The 24,127-nt window shown below is 36.2% G+C and overlaps 1 protein-coding gene across 3 annotated transcripts; it reads right to left on the bottom strand.

Moving 5' to 3' along the window:
- Positions 1-10,202: 10,202 nt before the first annotated feature.
- LOC105051029 (RNA pseudouridine synthase 7) lies at positions 10,203-23,882 on the bottom strand. 3 transcript variants are annotated; one of them, XM_010931290.3, is made up of 12 exons: positions 23,774-23,882; positions 23,658-23,701; positions 23,435-23,512; positions 22,541-22,641; positions 21,355-21,442; positions 18,933-19,011; positions 18,683-18,765; positions 16,701-16,766; positions 15,421-15,477; positions 13,735-13,860; positions 12,420-12,661; positions 10,203-10,989 (listed from the first exon to the last, which is right to left on the bottom strand). In XM_010931290.3, the coding sequence occupies exons 1-12, from the start codon at positions 23,835-23,837 to the stop codon at positions 10,860-10,862; spliced, it is 1,158 nt and encodes a 385-aa protein (XP_010929592.1). In that variant the 5' UTR covers positions 23,838-23,882; the 3' UTR covers positions 10,203-10,859. The 3 variants fall into 3 exon arrangements, with proteins under 3 accessions (XP_010929592.1, XP_073099495.1, XP_010929594.1); XM_073243394.1 differs by lacking the exon at positions 23,658-23,701 and having other exon boundaries at positions 23,397-23,512; positions 23,774-23,864; XM_010931292.4 differs by lacking the exon at positions 23,658-23,701 and having other exon boundaries at positions 23,774-23,836.
- Between the last annotated feature and the right edge of the window lie 245 nt (positions 23,883-24,127).

The raw sequence follows: 24,127 nt of genomic DNA, 5'->3' as shown, positions 1-24,127 counted from the left end.
AGGGGAGCCAGGGGGATTTATATATAGGGAAGGAGAGGGTGTTCTAAGACTAAAGAAAGAAAGAGGGGTAGAATAGGAAGTTTAGAGAGAGAGAGAGAGAGAGATTTGGCTTGGGGGTGGTCTCGTCAGTGCATGCAGCAAGAGGGAAAGGAGGGAGACCAGGCAGAGAGGACTTACCATAATAATAATAATAGAGTAGTGTACGTTGCTGTCGCTTTTTCAAAGGTTCCATAGAATTTTTTTTGTTATGCTACAAGAGTTGCTGACGTGTTCGATCTTGTTTATTAGCTAAAAACTCATATAATGACGGTTTTGACGACTTTATAATAACTATTATATAATGAAAATAACATCTTATGAGGCATTTATTATTATTATTATTATTCAGGAATAAACTGTACAGTTGATATAACCGTGAATAACGGTTTTTAAGGTGGCTGCTTTATGGGATAATCTGTTGTTATTGTAACGCTCCTGTAGACTTGATTATGCAAACCGAGAGAGTATACGATATATAATATATGAAGGAAATAAAGTATATGAGTGAGAGACAAAGGGTGCAGGCTTTGTCAGAAGAGTGTGTTGGGCAATAGCGGCTGTCTCCGTCCTTGTTGTCGGCTGGTTCTACTGTTCACCGGTTCGGTGACCCGAGGCTAAATGAGTACGTTAGCAGGGTACCGGGGCTAAAAGATGCCCGCATGTTATTACTTTTTTTTTTTATTTTTTTGCCCTCTCTCTTCCTCTTTCTTATCTAGTGCTCTGATGGTATTTGATTTTTTTTTTTTTTCTCTGCGGCACTTTTTCGTCCACCTCACCCTTTTATCCATTGGGTATCTCTAGATGCGGGAAACCAGCTTATGTTTATCCGTTCTGAAGAGATTTTGCTCGCCATCCCAGTTGCATGAGGATTCAAAGTGATGCCAAGTTATCTACTACCAGAAAAAAAAGTAAAAAAAGGTGATGCCAAGTTATCCACTTTTCTAAGTTCTCATTCATCAAATCTTCCCCTTGGCAAGTTATTTGATTCAGTTAGATAACACGTTCTTTCTAGATCTGTCCTCTACTTAGCTACGGGAATATACTACATTCCACCAAAGTCACAATATTGTGCTGATTATAACTTTGTAACTTGTACGAGCACAAATTCTCTTCAGCCACAAGTTGTAGGTGATGGACATGCAGGATGTGATCGTCAAAACATTAGTATCATTGCACCCTCCTATCCTCTATCCTACAAGACATTTGCTATGTTATAATATGCGGTTCGAAATACTTTGACCACAGAACAAATACCTGCATCTCACTTACGGATTGCAAGAGATTGTCGACATATCCACCTGGCTGACACTTAATGTGATCGTATCTAAGCTAAAGTAACTTTGAACACGGAACCTGCTTACGCCAAGAATAATGATATAATTTATTCTTGGAACAAATACCTCGTCTATATATATATATATATCTTCCTTTTTTTTTCTTTATTAGCACAAACAACTACAGGAAATGAAGAGTGCCAATGAATAATAAAAATAATACTTGTAGTCAATCTTTCCCATATGTTAAAATCTCTTCTCCTCTCTCTGTGCGTGTGTGTGCGTGTGTTTCAGAAGAAGGTCAGATGGTGGTTTGGTTGGCTGGGTGGTGCATGGAATGTGAGCGCCAGACTGGACAGTGGTCAAATATTTGGTTCCGCCGCGTGGGTGGGACCCGCTGGACAACGGTCCGTCAGAACCTGGATCTCAGGCCACCCAGGGGGTGAAAAAAGTAAGAGGAGGAGATGGCCTGCCTTCGCGCGTGGGAAAGGAGAGAGAAGAGGGAGAGTGTGGGATGGAGGGGTGCGAGCACGTGGGAGGCGGCACGTGGGAGGCAGGGGAATGATGGTGTCGGCGTAGAATGCGGCACGTGTGAGCAGGGCGCCGCGAAAAGCCGGTGGGCCAATTCAGGGGGGACAGCAGGCCCGGTTTCCACGCACACCAGCCACGTAAAACTTGTCAATTGCCCTTCTCTCTCTCTACTTTTTGCTGTAAAACTGCGTAATGGTTTTGAGAAGATTTGGGAAGTGTTGCCATCGAATCACGTTAGTCGAGTAAACGAAAAAATAAAAATGAATTATATCGATCAGTTTCCTGGATAAAGTTTTGGATTGTTATAATCACTTTACTATGTTATAATGGTTTTTATTATCTGATATTTTCATGATGCATTTATTATTTGATAAGAATGAAGAGTAGAGCTCCACCTCCTTCATTTCATAAATAAAAATTTTATATCTGATATATAAAATAATAAGAAAAGAAGAATACGATCCAACAACAAGCTACATAAAAATAAGCTTGGATCGTATATTTTCTATGAAAGAATGATTGATTTTTTTTTCATGATGCCAATCAAATTTTACATAATTTTTAAAATATAATAGATTTTTCAGCATTCATCCATAATATAAATCATAAAATCAATGTTATACTTTAAAAATTATATAAAATATAATCCAACAGTTGGTATTATAAAAAAATATATATATATTTTTTTTGGCATGAAAGATGCAATTCTAAACTTCACATGTAATCAGTAGAATATTAAAATAATTTTTCAACCTAGCGTTAACGAACCCCTAGCTAGACACAAAATACTCCTTTCCTACATTTCATGATGTACATTTAACTAAAACGTTGTTTTCTGCTGATAGGAACTAATATATTATCATTTTATTGCGAAGATAAACTAATAAAGATTGCGTTATGGGTGTTCTAGTTGCCCTGCCTAACTGTTCTTTATTTTTTTTTTTATCATGGCAGTGCCAGTGAGACATCTCTCATCCCCATGACCCTGTCCCAAAGATGGTACTGCGGCCATTGGATCAAGAGTTGGATCACTTGATGTGTGGTTGGTGATGGGAGTGGAAAAGGTTGCGACTTGAGACTGACTAGAGTCCACTCCACTCCACTCCACTCCACACGGAGGCCAAGGAGAGAAAGAGACGTGGCCAACGCACCCACCCACGAGAATAAAGCGAGGTGGAGAGAGAGGGAACGAACGCATGTAGCGGTACCTTCCACTGTGGTGTTTTCCAAGGCGACATGGCCGGTGAATACAAAAGAGACATAGGATCTGGCAGGTCACCCGGCACGGGCGGCGGTACGGATCATTCCCTTCTTTTTATATTATTTTTATATTCTTTAAAAATTATTCATACAAAAGTTAAACACGTAACGAAAAATAATAAAAAATAAAAGCGCACTCACCTCTCTCTCTCTCTCTCTCTCACGCTCTACGAGGAAGTATAGAAAATAAAACTCATATTTTGAAGAATTTAAGAAAAAAATTTAATACTATCGTCTAATAAGAAAAAAAAAAAAAAAAGTTATAAACGGTTCATCAGTACAGGATCACAACATTCACCTACCAATCGAAGGATCCTTCAATATTTCGAATTAATCATCAGTATTAACTTATCTTGTACCACTAAAGTGCAGAAATAATTTGAGTTGTAGCCAAGTTAAAAAAAAAAAAAAAGTACTTATGACCTGTCCAATATCGCAATACAAAATCTCAACCAAAAGATTAATAAAAATATATTATTTAAATTTTTTATTTTATATAAATATCTAATATTTATTCATATGGCCTTTATATATTTTTTCTATTTAAATTTTTATGATCTAAATATATTAAAATTTAATAATAAATATCATAATTGATTCATGATTAATCATAAGGTGCTCATGTTGAAGACTTTTAGTTTATATAAACCATAGATCGAAGCCATTCAAATACCATCTATAACAATATAACATGTTATTCAAAAAAAATCTAAAAAAATCTAAAATCTATACAATATTTAGTCAATAAAAAATTAAATATATATCCGTGTGAATTCTGTGGTCACTGGCGGTTCTTGGCTGGTTGTGTTACTGGTCACAGCAGACTGTTTTGCTTTCACAAGTTAATATATATTTTTATATAAAGTTTACACTTTGACAAATATGTTGCAGACTGGAACGCAAGCTACAGTGGTTTGTTGGACACAACTTTTGAGGACCAGGTGGGGAGAAGGGCAAAGTAGATCACCACAAAATATGGATGGCAGGACGCTTGTAAAAATAATAATTACATCATATAGAGAATGGAGAAAAAGACATAATTGTGTCAGAACGTTTTGTTTGCTGGTCTCCTGGGTGTTAGGGTTGGGGGGGAGACGCAAAAGCCAACCCCTCCTTTCTTTAATATCATTACACTCCAAAAAACCATAAGCTTTGAATGCAATAACAAGCCATAAAATATACATGCATACATAAAAGGAGCAAACGGACATGACAGCATCTCCCCAAGGCTGACGTTGTTCTCGTTGAACGCTGACCTTCTCATCTCAACCTCTAAATTCTGCTAAGCTTTTGCTATTTTGGATTTGGGTGATGTTGTGGCATTGTATCGGCGCGTATCAACCTTTCCATATTTTTAAGCACCATGGCAGCAAGCTTTAAACACGTTTGCATTCCATGCCCAGCTATGAGAGGAAAACCATTGAAGTGGATGCATGTGGTCAAGGGGAAGTATCCATTGGGTATTTACTTGCTTTATTGTATGTCAAATAACCATTGGTTCAGTGGGGAGGTGAATTCTTGTGTTTTGACATCATGCACATCAGTGATTTGGTGCTTTTGTGAGTGCCCACACATCAAAAATTCATGCATAGCTGGTAAATACTACTTTCTTGGGCTAGTTGTCTAAAAGAAAACACTTGTATTAGAAAATTAAAGTAAAAAAAAAAAAAAAAAGAGAGAGAGAATTGGAGGTCCGCCAGGGTGACCTACATCTACTTTTAATTATTGAAGACTAAAATTTTTATTTTTTTGTGCTGATTTTGACAGTCATTCTATATTTCATATTCACTCTGGTATATATTTAATTATAATGATTTTAAAAAAATATATAATCATATATGAAAGCATATTGAAGATAAAATATAAAAATATGTGTGTGTTGAATGCAAAAATGATGGTCAAAATAAAATACGACATTAAGTTCTTCAATAAAATAAAAAGGATAAAGATAATTGCTTTATTCATTATACCGCACTAAGCACCAGTCCCCCATATATTACTATGCGTTGTTGATGAAGCAAATGATGATTAAGAGTAGTAATATTATATCAAAATGTACAAGAAAATATGGATTTCTCGTAAAATTTATATTGATCCCTTTTTGTTATCCCTGATGGTATATTATGTTGATGGATCATTTGAAGCTGAGAAATAAGGAAAAAATGGAGAGAAGCATATTGTTTTGTGAAGACATCGATTGTTTTAGAAGCACATGGTTTCTCTTATCAAATTTGAAGTTAAATATATAGGCAAAGAGTAGTTATGCATATATAGAGCTTTGACTCTTTTAATTTATACATTTATGTCAATAGTCCTAGTACGAAGCAAAATTTTCTAGATTTATGAATTTTTACTATTTTTATAATTAAAATTTAAAATTTCACATATAGATATCTCTGATTTTATTCCAAACCTCTTCTCTCATAGACTGTGCTATGAAACCAGCTCTTGCTAACCACTTTATTACATCGCCAATCACCCGAGCACAATGATGATTGTGATAAGTTGATAACAAAATAAGAAAAGATGAAAGGATTTGCCATTCACTACCTACAAAGGAATTGTTTTAGAGTTCCTATCTTTTTATTTCTATGAGCATACCAACTTTAAACCCCCTCCTCCCTCCTCCCTATCTATTTTTCTCTCTGTCTCTCTCTTTTTCTATCATTATAGCATGCCTCTTACATATATGTGCTCTCACCTTGCCAAAAAGGATATATTATCGAGAAGCAATATCAAATGATAAGTTATTTCCTATAATATCAGTAAGCTACTTCTTTATTAAGTTATTTTACTTTTATTTTCTTTTTTATCAAACATATTTAATCAATCAGTCCAAGTGGACAATGATACCAAATCCAGTCCTACAAAGAATGATTTAGATGAGAAGCCTTAAATTATAGAACCTGATAAGGTTCTTGTCCTGATGTCGGAACGTAAATTCAAACCATACGTATAGATGAAAGTAAGAAGGGAAAAAAATGGAGAAGATTATCCAATCGAAGATGAGGAAGGAAGAAGAGAGGTAAGAATGAGCAATAAGGCATCATTAAAATGCTTGGAGTAGTGATGAGGATTGCATGATAAAGTTCATACTCACGCAGTTAGGATTCCCCATGAAGTTTGTGTTGAACCTTTTTTTGTTGTCAATTGATAGCATAACATATTGATGGTTGCTTGAAGTTATGGAAAGAAGAAAAAGTGGAGAGCAACAAATCATTTTTTAAGACATTAAAGGTATCAAAGCACATAGTTGCCCTCATCAAGTTTAAAGTTTAAATCAAGGACATCAGCTGAGAGTAGTAATATGTATATATAGCCTTGACTATGTTAATCCATCCATCTTTTTTTTTAACAATCCTCTTAGTACGAAGGAAAGTTTTCTAGATTTATAGATTTTTACTATTTTTTTTATGTTTAGAATTTAGAGTTTCCTGTATAAATGTCTCTAATTTTATTTCAAACCTTTCTTTTATAGATCGTACTATGAAACTGACTACTATCGGTCACTTTGTTGCATCACTAATTATCTGTACACAATAATGGTTGCGAGAGGTTAATAATGAAATAAGAAAAAATAAAAAAGATGGCCACTCATTATGTGCAGAGAAATTGTTCTAGACCTCTACCTTCTACCTCCAACGAGTATACCACCTCTAAACCCTCCTTCCTTCTTCCTGTCCCATTTCCTTTATCTCTTCTCATCATCACAATAGTGTGCCACCTATACATTTGTGCTTCCACTTTACTGAGAAAGGTAATGTTGTCAATAAGAAGCAATATCGGATACTAAATTATTTTCCACAATATTAGTAAGATACTTTATTATTAACTTCTTTTATTTTTATTTTTTTTCTCAAACATATTTAATTGACTAATCCAAATGGGCAATAATGCCAAGCCAATCTTATAGAAAATGATTCAGATAAAAAGCCTTAGGTTGATGAGCTCAATGTGGTTCTTGCCTTGATATCAGAATGTCAATTCAAATGGTAGAGATGGAAGTGAGTGGGAGAAAAGGAGGAGATTATCCAATCAGAGAAGAGGAAAAAAGATTAGGAGAGAGATAAGAACTGGCAAGAAAATACCATTAAAATATCTGAAGCAGTAATAAGGATTGTATGATAAAATTCATCTTCATACAATTAGTATTGCCCATGAAGTTTGTATGGATCCCTTTTTTTGTTATTCTTGACAACATATTATGTTAATGGAAGTGGTGGATTGTTTTGTGAAGACATTGAGGATTTTGAAGCGTATAGTTGCTCTTATCAAGTTTAAGTCAAGGATTTGGATAGAGAGTAGTAACACACACACACGCGCGTGTGTGTGCGTGGATAGATAGATAACTTTGACACTTTCAATCTATACATTTATTTTCAATAGTCCTATTACTATAGATTTTTGCCACTTTTAATTACATTTAGACTTCGGAGTTTCCTACATAGATATCTCTGATTTTATTCCAAACCTCTTTTTTCATAGATTTTTCATGAAATCTACTACTACCGATCACTTTATTGCATTGCTAATTACCCATATACAATGATGACTGTGATAGATTGATAACAGAATATGAAAAGAAAAAAGGGCTTGCCACTCATTATCTGCAAAAGAATTGCTTCAGGATTATACCTTCTTGCTGCAATGGGTATATCACCCCCTAAACATAAACACTCCTTCTCCCTCTTCTCCATCCCCTTTATCTATCCTATTCTATTACCATGGTGTGCCTCCTACATAATAGTATTGCCACTTTACAAAGAAAGACAATGTTGTCAAGAAGAAGCAACATCATGTAGTAAGCCATTTCCCACAATATCAATAGGTTATTTCATTATTAAGATCTCTTATTTTTATTTTTCTTTTCTTAAACATATTTGATCGATTGGTACAAGTCCACAAAAATGCTAAACCCAATCGTACAAAGAATAATTTAGATGAAAAGCCTTAGATAATAGAACTTGATGAGGTTCTTGGCCCGATGTCGGAATGTTAATTCGAGCAGTGGAGATGGAAGTGAGGAGGAGAAAAGATGGGTAAGATTATCCAATCAGAGAATAGGAAGGAAGAGTAGGAGAGAGGTAAGAAATGGAGAAGGTTTTCTTCGACGAGGGTTTATTGGGTTTTCTGTTGAGATCACATGAGAAATGGAGAAAGTTATACACAACCATATTCGTCCTCATACTATGCATGCATGTTTTCCAAATTGGCGTCACAAATTTTTTTCCTGATTTCCTTAATTTGCTTCCCAAAAGGAATTTGGAATGGACCTTATCCGTTCCTAGTGTGTCAGCACCTTGTCTTGGTCCTGTTAACAGGCATCCTTTATATTCATATATTTGCGTTGCATGCTGTCATGAGGTCAAGGTTGGGCCTCATGCCATAATCATGGAGCCATGATGAGGTCGGTGACCGAATCAAATGGTTGCTGACTGCCAGAGTTGTGTAGGCTCTCCCCTTCATTATGGTGCCTAATTTGGTTCCTTAAAATTAAGGCAAAAGAAGAGACATCCATGTGAGAGCCATAGATGACACAATATATTAGTTGTGAGACAAGAAGGTAGCATGCACGAGTTATGCCCCTAGAATTAATTAAATTGGCCTATAAAGGTGGTTTTGGAGGGTGACCTTTCTGAGCTTGTGAAATGCCACCAACCATCATGATAGGTTCCTACGAAGGGAGAAGAAAGCCTTCAAGCATGGCATCAACAAAGGCAAACCAAATAAAACACAATAGTGAGTGCCGGGGAAGATGGTAGCTCGTACCATCAGTCGAGTTCGCAACATCTCTGCATGATTAATTTGCATGTGTTCTTTTCATGCAATGATAACTTGGGTCATCTTCATTAACATAGGATGCTACTTTGTGGGCTGGTGTGGGTGACATCTATGATAGATATGTCACAGATTGTGCTAGGTGAGATTCTGTGCTTTCCACTTTGGTCTTGATGCAATATATCTTATGGTTCGAAGACTCGCTTGTCTTGTCGGGTTATTTAGAGAGAGACATGCCAATTCATCAAGCAGTATCCTATTGGGAAGGAATTGATCAGAACCAATGTGGAAGTATAGCATCTAGCAGATAGTTGCATTGAGACGAGTCATGTAGTCGGTGAGAACCATCTATCAAGAGACCCATTTCTTTATCTTTCCTAAGAAGAGACCTTGTGTTTGCGAGCCACCGTAGTCCAGGTTTTCATGGCTTTCAATTCAAATGAATGAGGCTGCACTTGGAGGTTCTAGATTTAAAAATCATGATTTTGTTCCTTTATCAAAAATTTTAGAAGTTAATGATGGAGGATACATTTGTTTCGTCTAAAAAAATCGAAAATAGAAGAGTTAAAGACAAGAAATAAGTGCAATGAATTAGAAAAATTCTACTGAAAGCCGAAATCTTCTTGCAAGATTTCAAAAACCTAAGGAATCTTTTTGCACATTGCAAACCCCAGTTACCAAATTATTATTAGTAATTTCAGAAAAAATAAAGTAAGACATTCCTTAAATAAGAACCCACTTCTCTTATCTACGGATGCAAATAAGCCAATTCAATTTTACGTAATTTGAACCAAAGTCATAAAGCCAACACCCAGAAAAACTTGTTCATCCTTGATCCAAACCTGGCCCACTTGCATTCTGATTCAATCTCTCACCACACCAAGTAAGATCACAACCAAACAATTTAATTTGTAATTCCAAACAATTGATCTTGATCTAGGCAATTTAAAACATATGTAAACTAAATTTCGATTGATATTTCTAAGCTGTAGATCAAACTTTCTGTTAAAACTATCAACATTATTTTTCTTTGATATATAAATAAAAGATCAGAAATTCATGTTTTTTAGTTTCTAATCATTTTATACATCACAGATTGTGAATTCTAGTTTCGGTAGAGGCTTCATTGATTTCCCTTTACTGACCATACGATGAAAATCCAACAACGATGATCAAGCTGTTGGATGTAATCTACTATCTTTAACTTGCTTAGACACCCAAAAAAATTAACTAGGAAATCTTCCACCCAATGCATCAAATAGTCAAGCAGGAAATGTTCAAACAACATGAAACAATGCATGACAAATAAGACGCATAAAGTTCATCACAAGTGCATTCTCTTCTTCTTAGTCTTAAAGACGGAGAATCAAGAGATGTAAGTAAATTGAAAAAAAAAAACAGTATACTTTTACAAACTAGAACTAGACAGAAGGCCCACTTATCCAAAGCTTTATGTCCAACTTGGGGGCACGCTTGTACCAAACCACACAAACACATGCATGCACGCATGCTTGTACTTAAAAAACAAATAATGAGGATGTTGACAGGCCAACTTTTGCTGTTAGATAATAATCTATGAATTTATTAGCATAAATCAGAACATAACCAAGAAAAGAAAATAAGTAGTACATACAGTACGGTATGGACAATCTTTTATATAATCTTCCATGCTACCATAAGTTAGAAGAAACAATCATAAATCTTGCTGAAGTCATATAAGTCGAAGCGCATGCCGCCAGCTGCCACCATACGTGCGCAGATTTGATCCCCAAGCATCATTTTCACATAAAATGAAGATCTTGAAGGTTTGGGGACTTAATCTGATGGCAAATGACAAAGATATCCATAGGTTAATAACCTTGATGCAAACCCATTAAAAGATCAGAGCACTCATAGCACTTTGGGGCACGGAAACATCTGAAGAATTGCCTGTAGCAGGTGATCAATGGGCTAAAATCAAAAGTGTAATGAGGCAAACTATGTTTTGATCTTCTTTCCAAGCGATCCACTGAGACTGGCCCAGTCAGGATAGGGGCATTCATAACTCCAACCAGGTCCTGAGTATCGCACACAGTGCAGCCATAGAGCCTCATCATCTCCATCATAACTGCAAAAAAAGTAACAATGGGGATTTAAAATTGTTAAAACAGAGAGCTAATAGGTGATATGAGGGGGCTAATACACAAATATGGATTCAGAGAAAATACTCGGAAAGCTGACATCAAAAATAGGCATGTGGATGATTATGTTGTTCATCTTGCACATATTGGTGAGAGGTTATCTGCTTGATTGACCAAAGATCCATTTAGGAGGCCAAAGTTGTTGTCGAGTTAATGTTGCAGCTGACTAACATTGGTTGTCAGTCAAAAGCCAATGCCGTTGCTTTACAGGTACAAAGCTAACAGTATTACAGGAGGTCAATTGTTGAAGGTGTCTGATTTTCGCTCTTGTAACTTAATCTGTGCAGATGTCATGTTTTTCATTTCTAAAGAAATTATTTCTAGACAAGAAACTGACATCTTAGAATTTGTGAGAAGGAAACCTTTGGACTGCTAGAAACTTGTTTAACTGCTTGAAGACAAATTTCAGCATTTTACACTTTTCTATATCAGATTTTTGCATAATAACATTTGGAAGGCTCCACTATCTTACTCTTGTCAAGTCACACAGAGACATGCAAGCAAACTATCATGATTGTTAAACAGGTTGAGTTTGTGCAAGACACATGAGACATGGTGGAACATTCTTTATAGAAGTTATTTCGACATAACTTGCAGTATCAATAAAATTCATCAAGAATGAGATTCCTCCAAACAATCAGAATATAAGGGACAGAAATCAGTTGAATATTTGGAAATTTCTGGGTTGCTCAGCCACTTCTATTGAGTAATAAGGAGATTATGACATCCTTAATACTAGCAAATTCATTGAGACTAGAACCTTCATCCCAACAGGCATAATCACCCCTATAATTTCAGTTTACCGGAATACAACAGCAGTCACCTGACAAAGACTACAGTTTACCTCTCACCTAATCATATTCAAGTTGCAATCTTAATGTGTAAGGATGTTCTGGTAATTTTCAAATGTTAGTGGCCATTTCTTAAGTCAAAATCGACCATGATTCCTGAATCTTTAAAAAAAAAAAAAGAATTTCTGATAACTACAGGATCCATTCTCTGGTTCAAAAAGAAAGACATGGGCATATTAGCCATTTCCACAAGATGCTAGGAGTTTACACTATCAATACATTCACACAAATATCTTTAAGAGAAAAAAATAAAAGAGGTCTAGCATGTAGACTTTCTCATACAAATGTCTTTCTCATACAGCAGTCACCCTGTAAAAATGTGGAGTTATTTTGTTGGTCAACGAAACAAATATAAGGCAGAAATAGGGCCATATTTCTCATGATACAGAAGTTCTCTTATGGAGTTATTTTGTTGATCAAAGAAAAAAAGGTAGAATAGGGACCATAATTCTCATGGTATAGAACCGTATGTTTGTCGCAATTAATAAGAACCACAAGTGCCTTACCCTTTAGGAGCCAAATTTGGACAGTTAGTACACATGGGATCAATGCTGAACTCCTCATCAGAACATGTAGCATTATCTTTAGCATAACAATCATTATTGGAGGAATGAGAATCTGGTGGCTCATACATGACTGAGGCAGCTCTACCAGCACCTCTTCTTCCAGTAGAACGGGCAACATCTTCAGAGAGATATAGCATGTCATTGGCTATGGGATGGCCCGTATATTGTAGGTGTACACGTATCTGCTCCATTTTAAATATAAATAAACATTATTCAGTCTTTAAGGTTCAAATACTGCGAAAATAGTCAAAAATTTTTGCTTATTGCTTATAATAGCTCAACAACAATGTAATTTCAAATATCTGCTCTTTTTTTAAACAGATCACAACAAGAAGTTCACAGACCTGCATGTGTTCATACACACATATCAAGAATTAAGTACTGTATCATATTGGTCCACACTTACCGTTACCTGGGATGCCCTTTATTAGTGGTTCAGAAAAAAGGATTGCGATATCTGAGCTGGCACCAACAACTACCTTACCATGCATCCATACAGGTTGGTGTGGTGTGTACCGTCACCTTATTGGTACAGATACCAGTATTGAGAACTTAAAACTTGCAGAAATATAGTAACCAATTGTTAATCAACCCACGAATATTTACTAATCTAGTAGCCAGATTATATATAGGCGATGTAGGAAATTAGGAATAAATAATATAAAGATTAATTCATATATTAAACATCAAAATCTAAGATCTGTGAAACAGCAACAAGAAGACTCAGATCATTTTAATGCTGCATGATGCGTATTTGTAGATCAACTAGAGGCAGTAACCAAAAACTCATGATTCCATGTTCCAAAGTTCATAAATATTTCTCCATTTGTGATTTGTGAGAGATTTTATAATCTTGTAAATATAAACTCAAGCTTCATTGATCACAAAAGATCAGCTGGATTACCTATGCAAGTCCTATATGGTGCTGAGCTAACAAAATAAAATGTACAAAGCAATCTTAGATGGTCGGAACTGAAAGTACAGAAGATCAAGTCTGAAGGAAATTTTTTATCACAAAAGTGAAACCAGTTCTGGATATTTTTGCAAGGAAGAGAATGACAATGTCCATGAAATTAAGAGATGTCTGTCAGCCCTGAAGAAAGAGAAGGTAAGGTGTACAAATCTTTAGAAAATCCATGCAGTTTTGAGTAATGTGTACATGTCAGGAGGATTCCCAATTTTTTACAATGAATAGAATTCATTGAAAATTACTAAAAATTTTGAGCAGCTTGTAAAACAAAATGTGCTATTTTACCTGATGAGTACGCCCAGTGACAGGTTTGCATAAAACAACACTATAAGTTCCATTGGTGCTTATCCTAGTGAACTTTGTGCATGCAGGCTTTCCTTTCAAATGTTTACCCATGCTCTGATCACCAACCTGCATAGAGGAGAAGTGCAGGGATTATCTCTTACAAATCTGAAAATGAAACTAGATGAGAGTTTCTGACAATGCATTTTCATATCGTACCTAACCAAAAAAAAAAAAAAAACAGACACTAAATGATGATTATGAATGCATAGAAAGAACTGTAGAACTCTTTTATCTAAAATATGACAAACATGACATGCAATACAAGAAAAGGTATCTAAATTTTAGATTCAACACCAATATAGAAATGACAAGTAGAATTAATCTTAGATGCCGTCAACAAGCACAAAAATAAGGGCAAGTAAACAGGCAGTAGATTGGCATAATGGCACCTCACAAGACCAAGTATAGAACATCCGAAGGCAAGTAAATCAGTGTTTATTTTTAGTTTGTACTTTATCTAGTATGCCAATATGACATCAACCTTCGACCATGATATTCTGTACCGACTCGAACTAGCTGGTACATCTCGTACCGTACCATACTGGCGGGGAACCGATCTAGTTCAGGCTAGATTTTCAGAAAATGACCTAAATCGAACCGAACCGATCTCTGTACGGTATCAGCCCGAACCGCCCGATACTGGGCGGTTTGGTCCGGTTCAGGGCCGGTTCGACCCAATTTTGTTTTCTTTCTTCTTTTTTTTCTATGCTGTTGGGTGGGATTTTTTTTTTGATTTTTTGATGTCTGATACGGTACGGTATACTATCGGTCGGCAACCGACACGGGTTCCGATACCGAGTCCGCGAACCTTGCCTTCGACTTTTATCATCTACGAATTGGGATAACATGAGCAACATCAGTTCACAACCAGATTTAAGGAGTCTTGACTATAGAAGAAATGGCAATTGTTCTGGATATCGCATAAAGATATTGCTCACATAAACAGTTTCAAGATGGTAAGGATGGACAGCTGGTTATATTTGTCGGTTATGTTCAAAAATAAATAACAGATAGATTATATGCACATAATTAACAACAAAAATCAGAAATACAGATTAACTGATCTAAAGAGGGTGAGGCAAGTAGATATATCACATAATGACAAGCATACACAATGAAGTAAAAGAGGTCCACTAACATAATAAATAAAAGTTAAAATCTAACAGCAGCATACATGCATAATGAGGGGCAAAGGCTCTTACAAATTATCTTTTCCACCTTTCTTATGAAAAATATACAGAAAACAGCAGAAAACAGACGCTACAGAATGTTTAACGCAAGTAAATGAATGTGCATTATGGACATGAAGTTTTAGACATATTAGCTGAAGACAAGCTATACATGTGTAAGACTGTGTAAATAAACAAACAAGATTGCTTGCTCTGCAAAGCAAGATTTATGGTCTCGATCCATACCGATACCATCCTATTATAGTGTACGTACACGATTCAGTATGATATGGAATACCATATCAGTATGGTATAGTATGCCCCATATCAGGTGGTATGACAAACCTTACCACAGAGCTTGTCATAGTTCTAAAAGCAAATGTTCCCCCTACCCTCTGAAGTAAACAAACATCCAGATATATGAGCACAAATACAGTGGAAAAACAAATTAACATACCTCCACAGAGCTCCTTCCTTCTCGTGCATTATAGTTCACATTTGCATCAACAACTTGCTGAAAAGTAAAAGCCTGTTACTTAAAATACCAATAATTTGACCAATGAATCAAACATTTAAATTGTTTAAACGAACAAATGATTATACTGCATCCATCAAAGTTGCCTTTAGTTCTGAACTCTCTGCTACTTTCAATTTGTTGAAGAAGTTTCTTTGAGAATCTCTACAAATACTAGATTTCTCTCGGGATTTTAACATCCACAAGAGAAAGAGACAGAATATAACAGCCATGCTTGCTATATAATCTGGGCATGCTTGCTATATTATTTGAACAGCATGCAATCTGATTGAAGAGTCAATAGTTCAATACACATTCTGATCGGTAGATCTTAATGGCATGAGTTTGCAAATAAAAAGAATCTGTTTTCAAGTTCAATCTTCATAAACAAAGACACAATCGCTCGGTATACAATCCCACACTAATGTATGTGCAGTCTCAACTCCAAACAAGCAGTCAGAATTCAGCAGCCTGCTGTATCTGCAGGTAGCAACCATAAATATTTCTAGAATACTGATTGATCTTTTTTGGGCTTATGCAACTTTTAAGACCTCCTTACACATCATGGAGCCCTAACATCTAAGTGCAGCTTGTTGAGTTAATCAGATTGTAGAATCATATGAAGGGTCTCTCATTACAGAAGAAATGGCTCATGAAAACAGCAAAGAGAGAGTTGGCCTTTTTCTTCTTTCAAAATCAGTATTTAGATAGCCCACCCAATTGTTTTTTATCACTGGATTGACTTCTCAATTAATTCTACCTCTGAAATTACACACAACATGCATAGGCTTCCTCTCTATTGATAATAATAGATGCTTGAAATAAATAACTGGTGAAGTAGGTGAACATAGGTTGAAGTCACAGCATTAATCTTGGCCAACGATCTCATTTAGATTAAATGATTAAGCCTCTTATAGTTGGTGTTAGATCTTAAAAGATATGACAGATGATGTTACAATGTTTATGAACATAAAATAAAGCTGTTCTGGTTTAGAGAGAACTTTCCTCAAAGATTTTTTTTTTTTTGTTCGTAAGGTGTCACATTCTTGCGTAAAATATAGGAAAGGGCATCACAAGAGAAACAATCCATCATCAAATCCTGCTAGCTACTAAGAGGGAGAAAAATATTGTATTCAGAAAGTTATTCAAAAGAAAGGGTGTTCAAACTAGACCAAAAATACAAAAAATGGCATCTAATTTTGATTACAAAAGCATCCAAATACCTCTCCCGCAGGAAATACCCCCACAACCTTGGCAATGTATTCTTTTTGCAGCAACCCAGCCTCAATCTGCAGCAAATGCAACTTTCCTCAGTACTAAAAGGACCAATTAACTTCCAAACAGTAAAAAGAATAAAGCCATATCAAAGGCAATTTTGGCAATTTAGTTATTAAGTTTAAGATGCAGTTAGTAATGCTAAAACAGAAGCTAGAAAGCAGAACTAGTTTTCAAATTTCATACTGGCAATTGTTAGGGTTCAAGTTAGTCATGAACAATACAAACACACATGAACATGTGAGCACATGCAGTTCGATTTCATAAGAAGCTCTAAGGGACTATTTCAATGCCTGCAATGGTAACACATTGAATATTCCCTTTATAGTTAAGAGTGGAAGTAGCTTAGCAGGATGAATAGAGCTTTTTCCCCTCATTGTGGAACCTTGTGGTCTCAACCCTCCAAATTTTAGGGATACTGAAAATCAGCTTTCAGATGGATTCCATTATCTCAAAAATTGAGGAATCATGAGTGTGGCATCCTCCGACTATTATCTCTCAGATCTATTCAAGATGGTGACGAATGCCAGATATAATTTATTAATCCATAAGAAATCCATGCTTCCGCTCAGCCCCTAGATTCGTATGGCAGCATATTCAGAACAATTGAATAGCAGAAGGAAAACTTAATCTCCCATCTTTAATATTTATGTTTCCTTAGTAAAATGCTTGCATATGAAAGATCGCCTATAAAAAAAGGCCCATCATGTGCTACAGGCATAGAATAAGAACCAAGGTAAGTGAAAATTTTAAAAACAACATCTGTCAAAATATGCGATTTATGTCAAATTAAAGAATCTAAACCTATTTGCAGCCTGTTCTCATTCAGCATAATGACACTCGGAGAGGAACAAAGGGATGCAGAAGAAGAGAAAAGTTCAAACATACAACATGTTACTATTTTTAAAGTTATGCATAAAACCACCAATACAAGTCCCCAGTCTAGATGCGAAAGGTGGAGAGTTTACATTAGATTATCAACTGATTCTAGAAAGAAAATCAAGCTACAAAATAGATCTTATATCTTGATTCAATAAACATCACTCACATATTCCTGGTGGCAAAACTTGATATGTATTATTGACAAATAAAGATTCCTAAAGCTGAACCAGATAGAGAAAATAATATACATACAATTTAGACCATTAAATCAATATAAATTCAAACCATTATGTATCTGCATTCTTTTTTGTCAGAAATTAGTAACATTTTCTAAAATGGGTTGGTAACTGAACGAGAAACATGGTTGGTTTGGAGTTTTATCATACCCACAGGCTCAAATGGTCAGACTGTTGAAAAGATAATAAAAAAATTGAGATCCCCCATGGAGGAGAAACTAAATACATATCGAACATGAAAAACTGAATTATAGCAAACATTAGAGAAACCCAACTGCTTCAGGTCCCACCAGGTTCCAGTTTAGGCAACATTTCTCAGGATGCATCAGCCTTTAGTCATACACTCAAATAAATTAAGTAAATCAATTAAAACAAAGATTAAAATAAGAAGAATAGCAAGTAGATTTGTTAGAGATAATGAAATGGAGGAGGACAATTAACAAATAGATTAGTCCCAGATCAAAGGTTAAACAAGAACCTGACAGATAATATCATTTATGGCTTTTGTTTGTGTATAGCCATTCCTGTCCAAAACATATTTGAGATGGAGATTACAACTTTCACGAATATGATTATAGAAAAGAAAATTTTCAAATTATATCCCCAATTATAGTTATGCCATCAGCTTCTGATTCATTGCTAAAAATTCAATCATCCAATATAACATATAGGCAACAAACAGATAGGACAAGAGATATGACTCCACCAATAAACTCTTTGAATTGCTTGAATATGATATCATGGTTAAATTGAAAAATGTTCCTTTTTCTCACAACATTTTAGCACAGAGAAAGTAGTAGTAGTTATAATACCTGTTGCCTAAACTGCTCCGCTTGATCTGCATTTTTGGCAAAGATAAGAAGACCAGAAACAAGACGATCTAGTCGATGTACCGCTGCCAGAATAAGTTAATAGTCAAGGAAAAGGCTTCCTGACCGGAGCAAACAGGAAAATGGTTCAGAAGTAATAGCACTAGCCACAAAAGTACATAAAAATGTAGAAGAACGATAACAACTTTATTAATAGATGGATTTAATGGATGTGTCCAATTAAGTAGGATACGAAATAAAGGTGCCAAGCCATGCTCCGCCTGTAGAATGCCAACAACAGTGTTCTTACGATACTGGCCACATGGGTGCACCTACATATAATAAGAGCCAGCAATTAATATTTTAAATCACAAAAGAAAATAAAAATCAGAAATTTAAGTTTCTCTAAATTAAACAGAGCAAAATATGACTGAGGATTAAAAAAGAAAAAACACAAAGGAGCATCCAAGTTTTACCAAAAAAATAATTACCACGGGAAAAGGAGAATCCAAGTTTTACCCAAAAAATAATTACCACAGGAATGAACAGGCTTTAAACATAAAAAGGCAAAGTAAAACAACAAAACAATAAGCCTTCAAAGCAAGGATGATGGATCCGGAACCGGAACATGTGCCGGTCAGCCAGTGGTATGACTTGATACGGATCCATACCAGATCGGACCGGCGCAAACCGACACGAGGAGAAAGAAACCAGTGAGGAGGAAAAGAGAAGAAAAAGAGAGGGGGAGGAAGGGAGCGAGAGGATGGCCGGAGGAGACATCGGTAGTGGCCATAGACGCACCGCCAGAACGCTGGCGGCCTCCGCTTCTTCTGCCAATCCTCGATCGAGAGAGAGAGATAGAAAAAGAGGGGAGGAAAAGGAAAGGAGGGAGGGGAAGCCACCAAAGATGTCACCGAAGGGCCTCCGACTAGCAATCGTTTTACAATTTTTTTAAAAAAAAATCCAACTACAGTAAAGCAGGCAATGGATCTGCCGACTTCACTTAAATAAAGCCGGCATACTCATTGCCGGCTTTATTGTTTCTAAGATTTTTTTAAAAAAATCTTGAAACAGTGAAGCCGGAATATCCGCCGGCAAATTAAAAAATCTTGAAACAGTGAAGCTGGCAATGGATATGTCGACTTCACTTCATCGTTGTTTTTAAAAGTAAAGCCAGCATCCCATTGCCGACTTCAATATTCATCGTCATTTTTAAAAAAATGACGATGAATGAATCGAGACAGTTGTTCCCGTTCCGTGGCCGCGACTCCGTCCATCCATTTTTCGCCATCCGATGGCCACGACAGCCACTCGACGCCCTCTGACAGCATCTCCACCAGCTGCACCTCCCTCCGATATCGTCACTCCCCCTCTCTTTGTCTTTCGATTAAAAGCCCTATCCGACGACAGTGAGCCGCGGAGGCCTTCATGGCCCTTCGGTGACCTCAGCGGACCACCGCCAGCCTCCGACGGCGTTGTACCCTCCCTTCCTCTCTCTGTCTCTTCCTTTCTTTCCCTCTCCCTCCTTCGGTGTGCCATTTTGTTCAGCCGAATCATATCGATTTGCCGCCAGGACAGCTCGAAACGCCCTAAACCATCCAATTTAGGACGATTTGGCGTTCCATGCTTCAAAGTCAATATAATGTAGCCACACAAGTTAATTGCATACAGTGACCTAACTAGGCCATAAGACATTCAAACTCGATAGTTACATCTATAATGATATCAATATCTTGAAAACACTGTCTTCTAGTGAGATATGCATGTACCATTATGCAAAGAACTTCTCTCTTATGTAAAAGGATTTTTTATTGGGATTTTTACACAAATTCCCATTTCAAAGATACATTTCCATTGTTTCTATCTCCCTAAATCATGATTTGAATTGGCAGATCAATGGGGATCATTCCACAAAAATGAGGTAGCTCATGCATAGAACCTTCACAACCAGCATGAACAAAGTAATTGCGGCTTTACATGGCATCGGTATTAAGATGTATAGTAGTAGGAGTCCAAGAGGATCAAAATGTCAATAACACCTTTGCAACAAGGTACCAATATGCCTAGAAAGCAGTATCAACCATGTAGCAAAGGAAGAATAAAACACAATACTTTGAAAGTCTAAGTTAGCTTATGTCAACCCATCACCCTAACAGGCAATCACAAACATTAGAAAAATCAAATTCGAATATCCTCTACACCAACTGGACTCAAAGTTTTGCCCTTCCTTTCAAACATCTGACTTTTTCTCCCATCTAATGAATTGGTATTTGAGATGAAATCATTGAATGGACTGATATATATTTCATGTTAGCTTACAGCAGGATTTTTTTACACGAACATGATATAACTCACGTAGAGACTGCTTATTTGTTCAAACACTAGTGTTATATTGTGTTAAATTAGCTCTTCCCATGAGTATATGATTTCTATGATCAACGATGCTAAAAGAAAATGTTGAAATATATTAGATATGAACAAAAGACCCCACACGCCTTACATGCTATTGAATAACTAGGACATGCATAACTAACTAAACAGCAAGAATAAGATCAGAAAACATCTCATAATAAACTTTGTTAAAGAATCGATGCTCGGAATGCAAAATCCTATTGTAATGTAACTTCATTGCATGGACCAAAGAATTTTAATGGTAGGTACTCCAACTGACTTACTGGAACAGATGCTGGCTTGCAAACAGTTAACACATCAGCTTCATTCTGCAGGATCAGCACATCCTCAGCCAAAACTGGTGGTTCATGCCTAAGAAATAACTTCATGTCAAAATTTTGAAAGCTATTTTCAAATCCTTGGCATGCTAGAGGCAAATTTGTTATTGGATTATGAATAAACAGGAAATACAGTAGCATCAGCAAAAAAAATAAAAATGAAAATAAAACACTCAGACGAAATAATTGACTAGAGCCTAGAATAACTTGGGAAAACCATGAACATGAGGCATGATATTCAGTGAATTTTTTTCTACATGACCTCATTAACTGCAACATAAATGCATCTTTATTATTCTAAAAGGGGAAGGTCCAAGTATTGCACATGATACATACACTTATGAGGCCACAGCTAAATGATCGGAAAAAATTACTTAAGGCCTGTTTCGCAGCAATTTTATTTCTTTTTTATTTAAAATAAAATCATACAAACTAAAACTGCAAAAAAAAAAAAAAAAAATGTCTGGTGCAATTGTTTTTATTTTCTATTTTTTAAAGTCATTTTCATTATTTCTAAAAAAATAAAAGTAAGAAATTCTCACTTTCACTATTTTCAAAATCAAGAAACTTATGTTTTCTACCAATCCACCATTGTCGCCATTGCTGTCGTTATTTCCACCACCACTATCATTGTCATTGCCACCGTCATCCCCCCTACCATCGCTATCATCTCTACTATTGCCACTGCTGCCACCACCTCCACCACATAGACACCACCACCATGGCATCTACCACACTGCCACCATCATCGCCACCCCCATATCATTGGTGCCCTTCACCACCACCACTACAACCTTCCATTGTCTCTGCTGCCACCATTGCCGCCTCGGCCACCACATCATGGTTGTGTTTTTAATTTTTAAATTTAGAAATAAAATAGAAATAAAAATTTTCTATTTCTCTGAAAATAACTAAAATGAAAGTGATGCCAAACAACACCTTAATTTTCAACTCTTTCTATTGAATGTGCCATCTTTTGAACCTTACAACAATGAAGCATTAGATATGTACTAAGAAAAGGTACCTTATGGAGAATATAAAAGCAAAACCATGGGAAGGTGAAGCAATCAAAAGCTGATTCGATGGGTTAATTCATATAATGAAGATTAAAGGTGGACTTAGTAAAACAAACCTGTGCACAAAGTGGCTTATCTTTTGTGATGACCGAACCACATATGATGCATGAACTAATTCTCCATCCACTTGGATCCTTCCAGAATTGATGGCTTTGATCTAGTCAAACCAATATTCAATTCAGATTGGATAATATGGGAGATTAAAGGAAAATAAAGAGCAAAACAGTAAGTGTGGTGATGCTCTCTATGATGTATGCTTGCATCCATAAAATATATGCCCCATTATCCGAAAATGAGACCTTGGAGAGCATCATATGCAACCCCCCCAAAGATCCAAGCACCAAAAAAAAAAAAAAAAAAGAATAAACAATGATAGAACTGAACTTACGTGGCATAACTAAGCTGGAACTAAGTGGAAGCAGTTTTGTTGGAAGGAAAGCAGTCATAGGCAATTTAAGGAATTTGGTTTTGGAGCACCGAAGGATGGAAATGACATAAAATTCCTTCAACATCATGCCCTGGGTATAACCCATATTTCCTCTCAGCACTATCATGCAATTCTTTTCTTACAAGCAACCCAGATTTTGCCAATATTCAGTCAGAGATCTATCGAATTTTTACATCTACAACCAGAACTTCATTACAAGTCTTTACCCTATTAAAAATTATTTTTCGCGCAAATCATAACTTAAATGTCCGGCAGCAGATAGGATAAGAATTTTAATCTTTCTTACTCGGGGACATCGAAAATTTTAAATTAAAAAAAAAAAATCCTAGTACTGAGTCTAACTTGGAAGACTAAATACCGAAGGGGAATTCGAAAAAACATGAATCCACCATTACTAGCCAGGAGCATCAAATCGCAAAAAGATCGAAACTTTACTGGTGGATGTGGATTGGACGAATACATACTGCAGAGATAGAGCGAAAAGGGACGGAGGGATTCATACGTAGTAATCGCGCGGTCGTCCCTTGAACTCCTCGGTGAAGAGATCGACGACGGTTTTGCCCACCCATCTGTTCTTCACCTACACCCAAAAGACAAGCATTATGGCGGTTTTCGACATCAAATCCACCGGAGATTTCAGCGGGAGCTGGAATAAGAGAGGATGGAGAGGTAAGCCCCGGGGGAAGGTGGGGAGGGGGATTTAGGGGGATGGAATCATTCATTACGTGGGAGATGAACTCGAAGTGGTAGGGCCTCACGAAACGCCTCCCTGCGGTGACGAATTCCATTGATGGTGAGAGAGAGAGAAAGAGAGAGAGAGATTTAGGGTTTATGGTTTTACCGTTGCGGATGATGTAGTCATGGGGCTCCGGGGGGTTTGCTGGGGTTTGCCACACGATCTCCATCCTCTCTCTCCCTCAATCACCCTTGGTCTGCTGGCTACATTTTTAAGAGGATTTTTTTTTTTTTTTTTTTTTTTTTTTTTTTTTTTTTTTTGGAGTTCATTAGCTAAATAATTTTTTTAAAAAAAATATTTATCAAATAATATATTTTTTAATTTATTTATAAAAATAATATAAATTTATAAAATATTATTTGAGATAATGTTTTAGGGCCGCCACATCACCACTCTCTCTCCTCCTTTCTTTTTTTTTATGTGGATAATAAAAAAAATTAAACTCATCATTTAAAATGA

This window comes from Elaeis guineensis, chromosome 9 (assembly GCF_000442705.2).
Source record: "Elaeis guineensis isolate ETL-2024a chromosome 9, EG11, whole genome shotgun sequence".
Taxonomy (NCBI): Eukaryota; Viridiplantae; Streptophyta; class Magnoliopsida; order Arecales; family Arecaceae; genus Elaeis; species Elaeis guineensis.
Note: the sequence above shows the minus strand (reverse complement) of the source record. Positions and strands in the feature narration are given on the sequence as shown.